Here is a 12,388-nt window from a genome sequence, read left to right as displayed (position 1 = left end):
TGGGTATGCTTCCAAGATGATCAAGTGAGGTGATCTGGAAAAGCGCGCAACCTGTATGTGACGTCAGGTCGGGCCTATGGCTCATTATAAATTTGGTTTTCCCCAAATGTCCGCTTTTGCTATTCCTCCTCCAATTTCCAACCTTTCTCACTCTCTTTTTTTTTTGCTTTTCCCCCTTATTTTATCCACTCAAGGACTTGCTCTTTGTTTCGATTTGCCTGTTTCTCCACTGATATTTACACGAACTCAACTGAAAAACGGAATAAAGCAACAAACTCTGTGTTTTTAAACGACAATGGCACAGCCACAGATCCGGAGAACCGCTTGGGATGGGTAAGTTCCGTATAGACGCAACCAGGGGTTGGAACAGCACTGTCTCCATGGGCCATTGCAATGTTGTTATGGCCAATGCTGGAAACAAACAGTGACAGTCGACAAGAAAAAGAGTGACCAAAAGGAGAGTGGAAATAGGAAGCAAAAGAGACAAAAACAAAGCAAAAGAAAAAAAAAAATCGAAAAAGAGCCACGTTATAAAGCGAAAAAGGGTCCATGCCATCCTTCAGAGTTTTGGTCATTGGCGGAATTGGAGTCATGAAGAAGTTCATCCATGAACGGTTATTAATCTGTGTTATTTTTTCTCCTACTTTTTTTTTCCTTGCAGGCAAAATGGTCGCTCTGCAGTAGATGTCAGGGCAACGGAACTCTTGCACATGTACATCTACGATTACTGCAAGAAGAGGAACTTTCACCAGGCGGCTCGGGCCTTTTCTGCAGAAGCTAATGTGCCAACCGACATGACGCCTCCTGTCGATGTGCCTTCCGCCTTTCTATACGATTGGTGGTGTACCTTTTGGGACATATACAGTGTGAAAGGCAAAGAGACTGTATTAAGTAAAGAAGCGGTCGTTCACAACGAGGTAAAAAAAAAAAAAAAAAAAAAAAAAAAAAAAAAAAAAAAAAAAAACAAGGGAAAGGGAAAAAGAAGCGAGGGAAATAGCAAGGCGAGATACAAGAGACAGGCTTGATCTTTCGTTTAGTCTTTTGAGATGGTGTGGTGATGAAACCCACGAGGAGAGGGTGATATGCAAGTCCAGTAGAAGCTGAATTTTTTTTTCTTCATTACCTTGATTCACTGTAGTATCACGAGTTCCTTCGAGCCCGCAGAGAGGAAGTCCTCCAACAGCAAAGAGCGTTCAATTCGCAACAACAACACTTGCAACGTATCGCGGGGCCTCAGAGAGCCGTTCATTCACCACAGCAACGTCCACTCCACCAGTTGCCTCAGCAACAAGATACCGCGCAACAACTTGCGCAGGCACAACAGCCGTCGCAGCCGTCACAACAACAATCACTTGCTAATCAGCGTCCTCAGGGTCAGAATGGACCATCACAGCAAACCCCTCAACAACGAGATGCGCGTGCCTCGCCCGCCAGTAGTACGGCGTCGCTTCCTAATAATGCCATGACGGGTCAACCCTCTTCGAGTATTGTACATACCCCTCAAAGCATGCCAGCAGCATTACCACCTCAACATCTTCAAGGTCGACCCAAAGCATCACCCTCATTTTCCCCACGACAAATGCAACGTCCCGGTGCAGCTGGCGCCGAAGGCATGGCGGCGGGTCATCCATCCATGGACATGGGCACGCCCATGGTCAGCGCTCAAGGCATTCCCATGACAACTCAGGGGCAACCCATGTTAAATCAACAACGGCAACAAGCCATGGTATTTCACAGTGCTCTTGTCCAAGCCGCTTTGAACTCGTTGGGTCTTGGACATCGCGATCCGCAAACCCTCACCAATGAAGAAAAGACAGCTTTGCATGCTCAAATTCGGAAATTGCAGGCCAGCCAACAGTCGATGATGCGCAATGCCAACTTTGCTAATCCAGCTCAAGCCCGAGCTTTGCAACAGCAAGTGGTTATGAACCAACAAATGTTGCAACAGCAACAACATCAGCAGCTTGAACAGCATCAACTCCACCAGCAACAATTGCAACAGCAACAACAGCACCAGGTCCCCCATCATCATCCTCACGTCCAGGGGCAAGCTCAAAATCAAGCCCAGGCTCAACATGTGCAACCTCACCAACTGCAGCAATTGCAACAGTTGCAACAACTTCAGCAGCAACAGCAGCAACAACAACAGCAGCAACAACAGCAGCAGCAGCAGCAGCAGCCACAGCAGCCACAGCACGGCCAACAGCATCCTCAACAGGCTCATCTAGGCCAGCAAGCGCATCCACAACTTCACCATGCCATGGGACAAAATCCGACCATGGCAGCGGACGCAATCGGTCGAGGTGGCATGATGACGGCAGCTGGAACAATGGAGGATACAAATCGCGTGGTAGGAGTTAAAAGAAGGAATCCACAAATGGAAGCGTTTGCTCAAGGAAATGGGCAGTCAAGGTTATCAGGGAATCCGGCGGCTGGCGGTATGCCAGTGTCGTTTGCTTCGGACCAGATGATGACCATGCAAAATGCAGGCATGTTGAATCAAGGCCAGTTTAACGGTGATGGTAACTGTGCAATTGAAAAATTGGTCGCGGACGATTCGGATTTAACTGAAGGATATCCCATGTCTTTTTAGCCATGAATCTCATGATGGCACAACAAATGATGAATAAAAGTCAAATGATGGCAATGAACCTTACGCCGCAACAACAGCAGCAGGTATGTATCTATCTATTTTATCCTCTTATCACAAACAAACGCATAGCCCGGGATGACCATGGGAAATGCCAATCACTCATTGATTGATGTTTCATGTACCTGACAATGGTATTCTTCCTTCGTATTCTTATTCTTATTTTTACTCTGTTGTTATTTTTTAGCTGGCTACACGGAAACAGCAAGAAAAGTTGATGACCCATCGACGCATGATGCAGCAGCAGCAGCAACAGCAAATGCAAGCAAGTCAAAATGTGGGCATGAATATGATGGGAAATGCTGGTACGCAAGGTATGGCAACCATGGGCGAAGGATCACCTCAGGATGTGGAAAAAACGCGCGCGAACATGAGCTTGGCAAATTATCAACGCGGCATGCAACACATGATCCAACAACAGCAACAGGTGCAGCAACAGCAGTATGTAGCTCAACAGCAACAATCGCAGATGCCGAACATGCATCCTCAGAAGAGACAGCGAACGAATCCGTCGGATGCTGACTCAGTCCAGGGTGCCATGCAGTCTCCTCAGATGCATACTATGAGTAGCCCACATGTGATGAATCAAGGACAAGCGGTAGGCATGGATCGCGCTCATTCAGCGTCCATCGGACAAGAAACTCCCACCATGAGCGCCCAGTCAAGGCTTGCCCAGCAACAGCAGGGTCAAGGCGCTCAAGCGTCACCACAGCAAGCGGCGGCTCAGCAACAACCACAATCTGTGCCTTCATCTCAGCAGCAACAGTCGCAGCATTCACCGTTTATTCAAAATCAAACCGTGAAATCCAGCCAATCCCCACAAATGCATCGTGGTAACGCTCCAGGCGTTACTAAACAAATTCAACAACAGCAACAGGTCCCATCCCAGCAACAACCGCCGTCGTCTTCGTCGTCGCAGTCTCAAGCTCCTCCTTCGCAACAAACACCACAAATGTCACAACAACAGCAAGCATCGCAAACTCCATCACAGCATCCTGTACAGCCACAGTTACTTCCTTCCCAGCAACATACCTCTCAAACCAACCAACCGTCCCCGATGCACCCTCAACAGCAACCGCAACGCATGGCCTGGAATGCTGCCAATGACGTGGATCCTTCTCTCGTCCCCAATCCCAACGATGGAGCGCCTTCCCCATCCAATTCAGTGAATCAAGCCAACGCAGGCAACAATACAATGCTGTCATTTGATTTGGAACGATTCATGATGAGCGATGGCGGCGATTTCGGTGAAATTTTTGCTACGGGGGACGACAGTGCCGAACAGAATTTGCTGATGGGTGGCGATAGCGGTGAACTGGATCCGTTTGGTGGTGGATTTTTGGCAAGTATGGGCGGTAATCTTGGCGTGGACAATGCGATGGCGTTATCGACCTCGGGACAGACATTTCAAGTGTACGGTGAATTGCAAGGACATAACAACAAAGTGAGCACGGTCGCCTTCTCAGCCGATGGACGATTACTGGCGAGCGCCGGTCATGATAAAAAGACGATTGTATGGGGCGTGCAAGATAAACGAAGTCGATTGACCCTCGAAGGCCACACCGGGCAAATCACCTGTGCACGATGGAGTCCTGACAGCCGAAATCTGGTAGCAACGTGTTCGTACGATAAAACATTGAGAGTATGGGATGTTGGCAGCGCATTATCAGAGAATGGCAAGACCGCGAAACAGTTGGCAAAGTTGGATTGTAAAGCGCAAGTAACCGCAGTGGATTTTGCCCCGGATCGACCAGAAACTATATGCTCTTTGGACGCGGAAGGTGAACTCAAAGTCTGGAATTTGAACACATCCAAATGTGATAAAACATTACGATTGGTACGTAGTATTACTGTTTATTTTTTTGGCGGGCGCGGATTAAAAGGGCGGCGGTAATGTATCTATGGAGGATCGAAGAATACACAAGACGGAGTCTGTTGATTGTTGTTCATTTTATGGAATCATTTCTTTTGTTTGGCACACGGGTGAATTTTGATATGATTTGACTAACGAACTATGGGCGGTGACAATGATATTAGGCGACGTCAAAATCCAGTTTTTCAGCCAATCCCATGCGATTCCATCCACGGGCGAGCCATATTTTGGCGTGCGCAGTAGCCAATCAACTGTATGTGATTGACATCAACGCTGCCAAGAACAACACTTCGAGCAGTGCAGCCGATAACATGGCGATCCGATCAATCAGCACCAATCATAACAAAAACATTTCATGCTTGGATTGGTCGGCTGACGGTAACTTTTTGGTAACATCCTCAGAAGAAGCACTGTACGTTTACGAGACCTCCCACTGGAAACCGATTTCCATGCAATCGGCGCATACCAAGATTTCAGGCTGTGCTTTCATGATGGTGGATGGTAATGGCGCTGATAAGTTCCGAGTGGCGTATGGTGAATACGAATCTCTGTTCATGTGGCAGTTTGGGATTCCTGGAGCCCAGCCAAGGCTGGTCGGATCTCAGGCAGGCATGGTTGTCGGCATATGCAGTACAAAAGCGAGTGGCCAAACAATGGTGGCCTCTGCAAGTCATCAAAAAGAGAAGAATCTCATGCTCTGGACTCTGTAAAACGGCGATCAAATTGAATTATTATAATTTTTTTTTCTTACTGCTTTATGTCCTTCCTATTCAACAATCTTTATTTTTTTTCCCTTCTATCTCATTCTCCTCTCTCAAAAAGAAAATTGTATATCCATTCATTTTTTTAGTTTCCTATTTTTTCTTCCTTTTCTCTATGTATTATCAATCGAAAAAGAAAATCGTATTTAACCTCGAAAAACGGGCTTTTACCTAGAAGAAGTAAGCGATAGGACTGACAATAACCAACAGTTCAAGAATCGATGGATCGCGCGCACAACAGTCACAGCATCAACGATTGAATACATGATTTGGATACATGCATATCAGCCGATCTAAGAAAAGCGCAAAAGTATCATAGCATAAAGTTTCCGTCCAATAAATAATAATTTTTATGATGCATAGATGGTTTCTTTGATACGATTCCATGTTTTTGGTTTTCATTGTAAGCTGTTGCGCGAACTGCAAGGAAGAAGAGAATGGAAGCAAATTTGGCGCATAAGGGAGCCCGCGTGGAAAATGTGCACAAGTTGGGTGTATGTGGTACGTTTATGTGCTGCCCTGTGTTCAACAAAAACGGTCCTGATTTGTTACTTTGGGAATAAAAAAACCAAGCACGACAACGTTACTTGTGATTATTATCACCCCAATTCCAGATACTGAACTTCTGATTGGCTCAGTACAAAGGAACTGACATAGGTCAGAAGAGAACCAGCCGATCCCATGGAAGGTGGAACAACAATCACTGACTAAATGAAAAAACTAGATCCAACGTTTTATTCGAATCACTATCGTGTAGCTAAAAGACAAAAGAAATGAAAAAGATATAAATCACGGTATGGTAGTATAAACAGGGGAAAATGATACTGTAAGAAAAAAAAGGGTGAGGATAACAATACTGTATTCGACACAATACAGATTATAAATAAATTAACGTCAAATGAATTCAATTGACATGGCAAATGTCTAAATAAATAAATAAAAATTAAAGCGAGAAAAGGGAAAAAGGGAAAAAAGTCAAAAACATGGAGTAATAAAAAGGGATGAAGTGGGAAGGAACATTAATGTGAAAAAAAATGAAATAACATGTATAGGAACGCGCATGTGTATCTCTCTGGGGTACGATGTATTCTTTTTTTGTACTATGGTGCGTGGGTGTATGTACGATTTGCGTGGATTGAGAATGAGAAAATCTGAGCGTGCGTGCGCAGCGGCGGATGAGAAGATAGGAGTCGGAGGAACGGAGAGAGAAAGAAAAATGAAGCAGTAGATGCAGGAGAGTCGTGTAAAACAAAGAACAAAAAAAAAAATTTGGCGTGGACAGAGCAAGAGTGGAAAACACACACACACATAGAGAAAGATTGAAATAAGTGAGGCGCATTTAGGGAAGAGGTTAAGGAAATTCATGTGAACTATGTGTCGAAGAAACCAGCCTCGAAATAAGACGGCTCCCCCTGAAATGATCCATTATGCGTTCCTTTGAATCAATAAAAGGGAGATGGCGATCGATTGCTGACAGGCGTGGTTGCGGTGGTTTCTTTGGGCATTTCCTGGTAACAGGAATCGGTCGGCATGGTAAATGGATGAGGCTGGTATGGTTTTCGCACATAAAGATTGTGTAATGTATCGTACGACCAACATCGAGAACAATATTCTTGTGAGCTCAGGAACCGGTTGCAAGTAGCACACTTTTTATGACAATCGGAGCAGAACCAGTCTGAAGAAAGGGCTCGGTCGCAAGATCCACACAACACCTTGATCTGATCGGCGGCATGCTGAATGGGCGACGATGGAGGCGAAGGAAAGAAGAAATCCATGATAAAAAAACAGGGCAAATTGGATGGGTAAGGTAAATAGTGAGAGACTGGAAATGTCAGAAAAACTATACGCAAAAAGATAAATGAACGGTAAAATGCTCTTGTTAGGCCAACGTGATTATTCTATAAAAAAACTAAAGGGAAAAAAAGCAAAAATAAAGATAGGAAATGGACCATATTTATATATTCATTCAACCATGCTTAATGCACAGACACCAATGTTTTTCTGTCGACCGAAAATAAACCTTGCTTTTTCTTTTGGGTACTTCTCCTTCCTGCCCCTTGAGTTACCCTTTGAATGGCAACGCGGCTTCATTTCATCTGTAAACCGAATGCTTATACACATTGTAAAATTATACACGAGGATATGGAAAAGAAAATGTCTCCAGTTTTTCTTTTCCTTTGCCATTTCATGTGTCTTTTTGTCAATTAAGCATCTTCAGCATCCAATAAGGGGTTAAATGATATGCTTTCAATGCGAAACGAAAATGAAAAGCAGGCAAAAAGTGGATCCTCTTAACTATCCAACATACAAGCGTCAGAACCCACGATTATGATTCACAGTCATATCCCCCGCTTTGCCAACCAGCTCTGCTAAACGATCATTTGTACGGGAGTTATCATATATTGTATGTCTGACATCAATGAAAATATACAGTGTGTAGACACAGTGAACGTGAATGTCCTAACAGGACAGTCTGTCAAGTATGGTTATCAACGGGATTACTACTACAATAACTATTTCCGCCCCTGGTAAAAACACACGTGTTAGAATAAAAAGGTAGTTTAATACAGTGTTTTAGGCCGATGCTTGTTGCACATACACATCCACTTCCTCAGTGGTTGATCTTCTAACCGGAAAAAAAAAGAAAGAAAGTAGAAACCCTGAATTCATAAAGCCAACATGGAGATCTCGTTGTCATGGTATATTTGTATGCTATCTGATCACAGCCCCTAGATGTGTTTCATATAACTAGTCAAAGGGGGAATATTGCTTGAATAGGAGAAAAATGTTGATGAACGACAAAAATCGGTCAGGGGGGCTCACTCTGTAAGAATCGTGGTAACTAGGCAGTTATTGGCCATATCCCTCAAAGTCAAGCCATCATCAATTGCGTAAGCGCAGTCAAATCATATCCTTTCAAAAATAGATCGCTTTCTATTTTGAATCTCGCGACGTCAAAACGTATGAGCCTTGTAAATGGTATTAGTCAATAGTGGAAAGAAAGATGTAAATTGATTATTACAGTTAAAACCTCCTATCCCCTGAACTCCATTTGCACTCTTTTGCCTGCGCAGTGTAGCAACCAACATGACATACAGAACAACCGAATTTAGTCACGACCAGCGTCTTCTCGACCACCGATCTCCGTCGTACGCGCGTTTGATGCCTGTTGACGCCAACGTGAGCCAATCGGAAAAACGAAAAAGGGTAAACGCATCTTCGGCCGACCGTAATGTTGCAATACAGTAGATGCATCATGCGTGGCGATTTTTACTGATGCTGCTTTCGTCCATTTTATTTGACCTTCGTATGGTCAATATGTACCACCACATCATACATCATCATCGTGTACTGTATGTTATGTAACCGCTTACTGGTCACCGCAGCATTTCTGACTTTATCACAACAGAGGGAGACTCATCAAGGTACGCTATGGATTGTATTATTCTGATTTCAAACATGAAAAAGCACTCAGTCATCTAATATCATAACATATCTCCTATTTGAGAGTCCATTAATTTAATAGAATAGATCTTTGCTGAGAAGTTTTATTGTTACAAATGTTGTTGTTGGAGCTCAAAAAATGTAACTGTAGTTGGATGAATGCTGGATCTTTTGATTGGTCGGCATATGCGGTGACGGATACTGAATGGGAATAATGGAGGGAAAGAAAATCGCCGTTTCTTGCATACATTAAACTGTCAAAATCCCAGCATAACTATCTTCCATGATGTTCGAGAGGATGCCTAGAATTGGAAGATGCCCGCGCATTTTGAATGCCGATATGTACAAGCAAATCATTAAGATACATTGGTGTGCATTATTGCTGTTACGACAGGCGGGAAGATTCCAACAGACCATCACTATCGTATGGAAGCATATAATCAATGCACACAGTGAATGTAAGTGACGAGTCAGCAACTTCCCCTGTAGTTATCTCTATAATACTAGTCGAGAAAGGTACATTTTATCCCAAAGCATTGGTAGAAGAGAGAAGAAAACCGGTGCCTTTTTTTTCTTTTTTCAAGAAAATAATTCACACCGTTGCGAAGCTAAAACCGAAACTATTGGCCCCATGGAACCAGACAAAGATAGAACGTGGAACGGTAACATGTCTGTTAAACCTTGGCACGTGCGATTACAGTTGCACAGGCAAAACAGTAAATGAGTATTTGTTGTGCTCTTGAATTGCCCACTTCTTCCTCTCCCTCGAACAGAAAGAGGAGGGGAAAAAGAAGGATGGCCAATAAAAAAATGGAGCGACGCAAAGAGAAAAGCCATGCAGGGCTTCAATGAATGGTTGTTCTTTTCCATCTGCATCCCCCTAAATAACTACCTTTTCATCTAATTTATATATTTCACACATTGCATCCACGCATCTTTCTCACCTTGTCTCCGGCTTTTGTCATACACACATGGTCCGCCATACCAATCACACCCGATTTTATACGGAACACATCATCTCCACCATTCAACCACACATCACTGCCGCATTCGACACATAGAAAGGAAAACGGGCCAAAAGTTTAAGTGAACATCAACACAATGGTTGAATCTATTGAATATATCAAGAGAAAAATATAAAAAAAAAGGATGAAAAGAGAAGAAAAAAAAGGAAAGGGCAAATGTATTTCAAATAAGAGGGTGCAAGGATAAAAGAAAATAAAAAGAAGACAAAGAAAATAACAACATCAAAAGAAAGAAATAGAAAAACAAGTAATCAAGTACGGAAAAACAAAGGGGATATTTACATCAAAGATGGAATGAACATGTATACGAAAAAAAAAGAACGTTAATAGACAAGAAGCAATCGATGCTGTGGAGTACGTATATGGTTTTTTGTGCGTGACACCCTTCACCAACCGCTCAAAGGCTTGGCAAGAGCTTGGGGGCTGATATCATCATCAGAGACTTGAAGCTCAGCAACAGCCTGATGCAAAGGTATGAAGCTCGAGTCGTGAGGCAAAGGATTGGCCGTGCGCGCAATGAGTTGACTGTCGGATTTTGATTGCATTCCCTGATGAGGGAACATGAACTGATGATGCGAAGCTAAAATCTGCTGCAATTCCCGACAAGCGTCTTCCAGGTTATTTAACTGAGTGTCATTGGTGGTCGGTTCGTTGACAGCTTGCCAGTGAAAGCAATGAACCGATGATGGCTTTTGAGGACACGGAGCGACGATATGCAACGACATTGGTAATAGAAAAAGGGGGACAGAAAATACAAACTATGTGACAGATGATAATCAGCGATAAAATGGATATATACACAGGAAGACAACAATGTCCAAGAGAGAAAGGAAAAAAAAAAAGGCACAAGATCAAACAGTCGGCCCGGCCACTACAAGATATACCGACAACGGAAGGATAAAAAAGAAGAGAAAAAAAAGACGACGGAGAAAAAAGAGCAAAGGAAGAAAATCGAAACGAACAAGAACAGGAGAGAGAGTGGAAATATATATTCAGTGGTGATACAATCAATGGTGACACAAGTCTAATCCTATTTTCTGTCCTTTAAAAAAGCACCACTTGTTTTCCGGTGCCGAAACTGCTGATGCCTTGGTCCACAGCGTACTTCATGGCTTCTTCCGTCCATTCTACTTTGGACCACCGAGGTTCAGCCAATTGTCCCTTATCCATGAGATCAATTAATTCGTTCAGCATCACTTGACGCTCTTCTTGACTGTGTTCATCTGACCATCTGGACATCCAGAAACCACGGAACGAGATATTTTTGAAAATCAGCATGGAAGCAGGAAGAGCCAACGGAGCGCGAGCCATGGCACCGTAAGTGACAAACTGTCCATTTGCACTAAGCATCCGACGAATCGAAAATTTTGATTGGTTTATCGTTTCGGGAAACGCACCCGTTAGGACATGATCTCGGTGCGCAGTCATTTTCCAAAAGGGGCAATGGCCCAAAACAAGACTTACCCTAAATAGCGAGCCATTTCTGTAGCCGCCTTGCCGCCCACACAGTTTAAGCCAAGCATGGGCGATTTCTTTCCAACCCACTCTTTGATTTGACTCTTCATGTCATGCTGACCCAACTTGTCGTCTGTCACTACATACGTAGCGCCAAGATCGGTCAACTGTTGACGTAACTCGTCAATTTCTGGTCTATCCGAAAGTATCGGAACGCAAATGAGCGAATTTTTTAAGTTCACAGCAATCAAAGCAAGGGTGCCGCAGATGACATAAGAGTGGGTGTGCTTACCTGTTACGGACCACATTGATGGTCTGAATGCCCCATGCTTTAGCCAACTGAATGACGGCTTGGCCAACGGCACTATTTCCACCATTTTGGATAACAAAATCCCCTATGACGTTGGTTGTCGGTTATCGCCTTGTTGTCACACCCATTTTTGGTTGACGAATAGGAAGTCAGCATTGAAATCGCTCATTCCCTTACCTGGTTGAAGATGGACAAAATCTTTGAGCATACGATAAGCCGTGGAAGGGTTCACGTTTATGGTCGCTTTTTGAATGAGAGAGACGTTTTTGGCAGAAGGAAGCGCTTGGAAATCTTCAGCGGGACCGGCGGCATGGGTACGCCATGTACCGTAACCATTCTTGGTCATCACGACCTGATCGCCCACCTTGAGCGAATTCACATTGTCACCCACTGCAATCACTTCAGCAACACCTTCGTTTCCTCCCACGGCGGCTTCTGTGTCACCCAATTTCTCAAAAGGAGGCTTGATTGGATAAGCACCCTGCACTTGATTTACATCTGCAGGATTGATAGGCGACGCTAGAAACTTGACATGCACCGTACCAGGAGTCAAAGCTGGAAGCTTGTACGTGTGCCAACTGAACAGCAAACAAAAAATCAAGTGAGATCTCATGCAGCTTTCTCGCCCAATCATTATGTTCTTTATTTTTTATTCTTCCTGCTTACCGTAAGACCTCGGAAGGCTTGCCGTAGGACGAATACACCATGGCCTTGACGACGATGTCAGAAGATGCGCTCGAGTAACAGCGACGAGACCATCGAACAGTGTTGGATACTAAGGCACGTGTCAAGATCACCATTCTAATCTAATGATAGCAAACAAAAAAAAAAAAAAGAAAAAAGCCAAAAACAGACCAACGGAAAGGGAAT

At 43.9% G+C, this 12,388-nt stretch overlaps 5 protein-coding genes across 5 annotated transcripts; 1 reads left to right on the top strand and 4 right to left on the bottom strand.

Moving 5' to 3' along the window:
• Nucleotides 1-49: 49 nt before the first annotated feature.
• On the bottom strand, nucleotides 50-609 carry BYT42DRAFT_30909 (uncharacterized protein). The gene has a single exon (XM_051562960.1). It carries the CDS (start codon nucleotides 554-556, stop codon nucleotides 182-184), a length of 375 nt encoding a protein of 124 aa, XP_051428638.1. The 5' UTR covers nucleotides 557-609; the 3' UTR covers nucleotides 50-181.
• A 101-nt stretch (nucleotides 610-710) lies between these two features.
• BYT42DRAFT_609851 (uncharacterized protein) lies at nucleotides 711-5,233 on the top strand (the record flags this gene model as incomplete). The annotated part of the gene is made up of 5 exons (XM_051571320.1): nucleotides 711-917; nucleotides 1,139-2,522; nucleotides 2,594-2,676; nucleotides 2,838-4,487; nucleotides 4,688-5,233. 5 exons carry the CDS (start codon nucleotides 711-713, stop codon nucleotides 5,231-5,233), a joined length of 3,870 nt encoding a protein of 1,289 aa, XP_051428637.1.
• A 1,493-nt stretch (nucleotides 5,234-6,726) lies between these two features.
• BYT42DRAFT_609850 (uncharacterized protein) lies at nucleotides 6,727-7,059 on the bottom strand (the record flags this gene model as incomplete). The annotated part of the gene is made up of 1 exon (XM_051571319.1): nucleotides 6,727-7,059. One exon carries the CDS (start codon nucleotides 7,057-7,059, stop codon nucleotides 6,727-6,729), a length of 333 nt encoding a protein of 110 aa, XP_051428636.1.
• Nucleotides 7,060-9,871: 2,812 nt separating this feature from the next.
• On the bottom strand, nucleotides 9,872-10,873 carry BYT42DRAFT_30803 (uncharacterized protein). Its single transcript, XM_051562954.1, has one exon. The coding sequence runs from the start codon at nucleotides 10,476-10,478 to the stop codon at nucleotides 10,140-10,142; it is 339 nt and encodes a 112-aa protein (XP_051428635.1). The 5' UTR covers nucleotides 10,479-10,873; the 3' UTR covers nucleotides 9,872-10,139.
• On the bottom strand, nucleotides 10,715-12,360 carry BYT42DRAFT_553398 (uncharacterized protein). The gene is made up of 5 exons (XM_051566471.1): nucleotides 12,185-12,360; nucleotides 11,696-12,096; nucleotides 11,501-11,603; nucleotides 11,218-11,403; nucleotides 10,715-11,095 (listed from the first exon to the last, which is right to left on the bottom strand). The coding sequence occupies exons 1-5, from the start codon at nucleotides 12,316-12,318 to the stop codon at nucleotides 10,798-10,800; spliced, it is 1,122 nt and encodes a 373-aa protein (XP_051428634.1). The 5' UTR covers nucleotides 12,319-12,360; the 3' UTR covers nucleotides 10,715-10,797.
• Between the last annotated feature and the right edge of the window lie 28 nt (nucleotides 12,361-12,388).

This window comes from Radiomyces spectabilis, assembly GCF_025331425.1.
Source record: "Radiomyces spectabilis strain NRRL 2753 chromosome Unknown BYT42scaffold_1, whole genome shotgun sequence".
Taxonomy (NCBI): domain Eukaryota; kingdom Fungi; phylum Mucoromycota; class Mucoromycetes; order Mucorales; family Radiomycetaceae; genus Radiomyces; species Radiomyces spectabilis.
The sequence above is the reverse complement of the archived record's forward strand: the minus strand, read 5'-3'. Positions and strand labels throughout refer to the sequence as shown.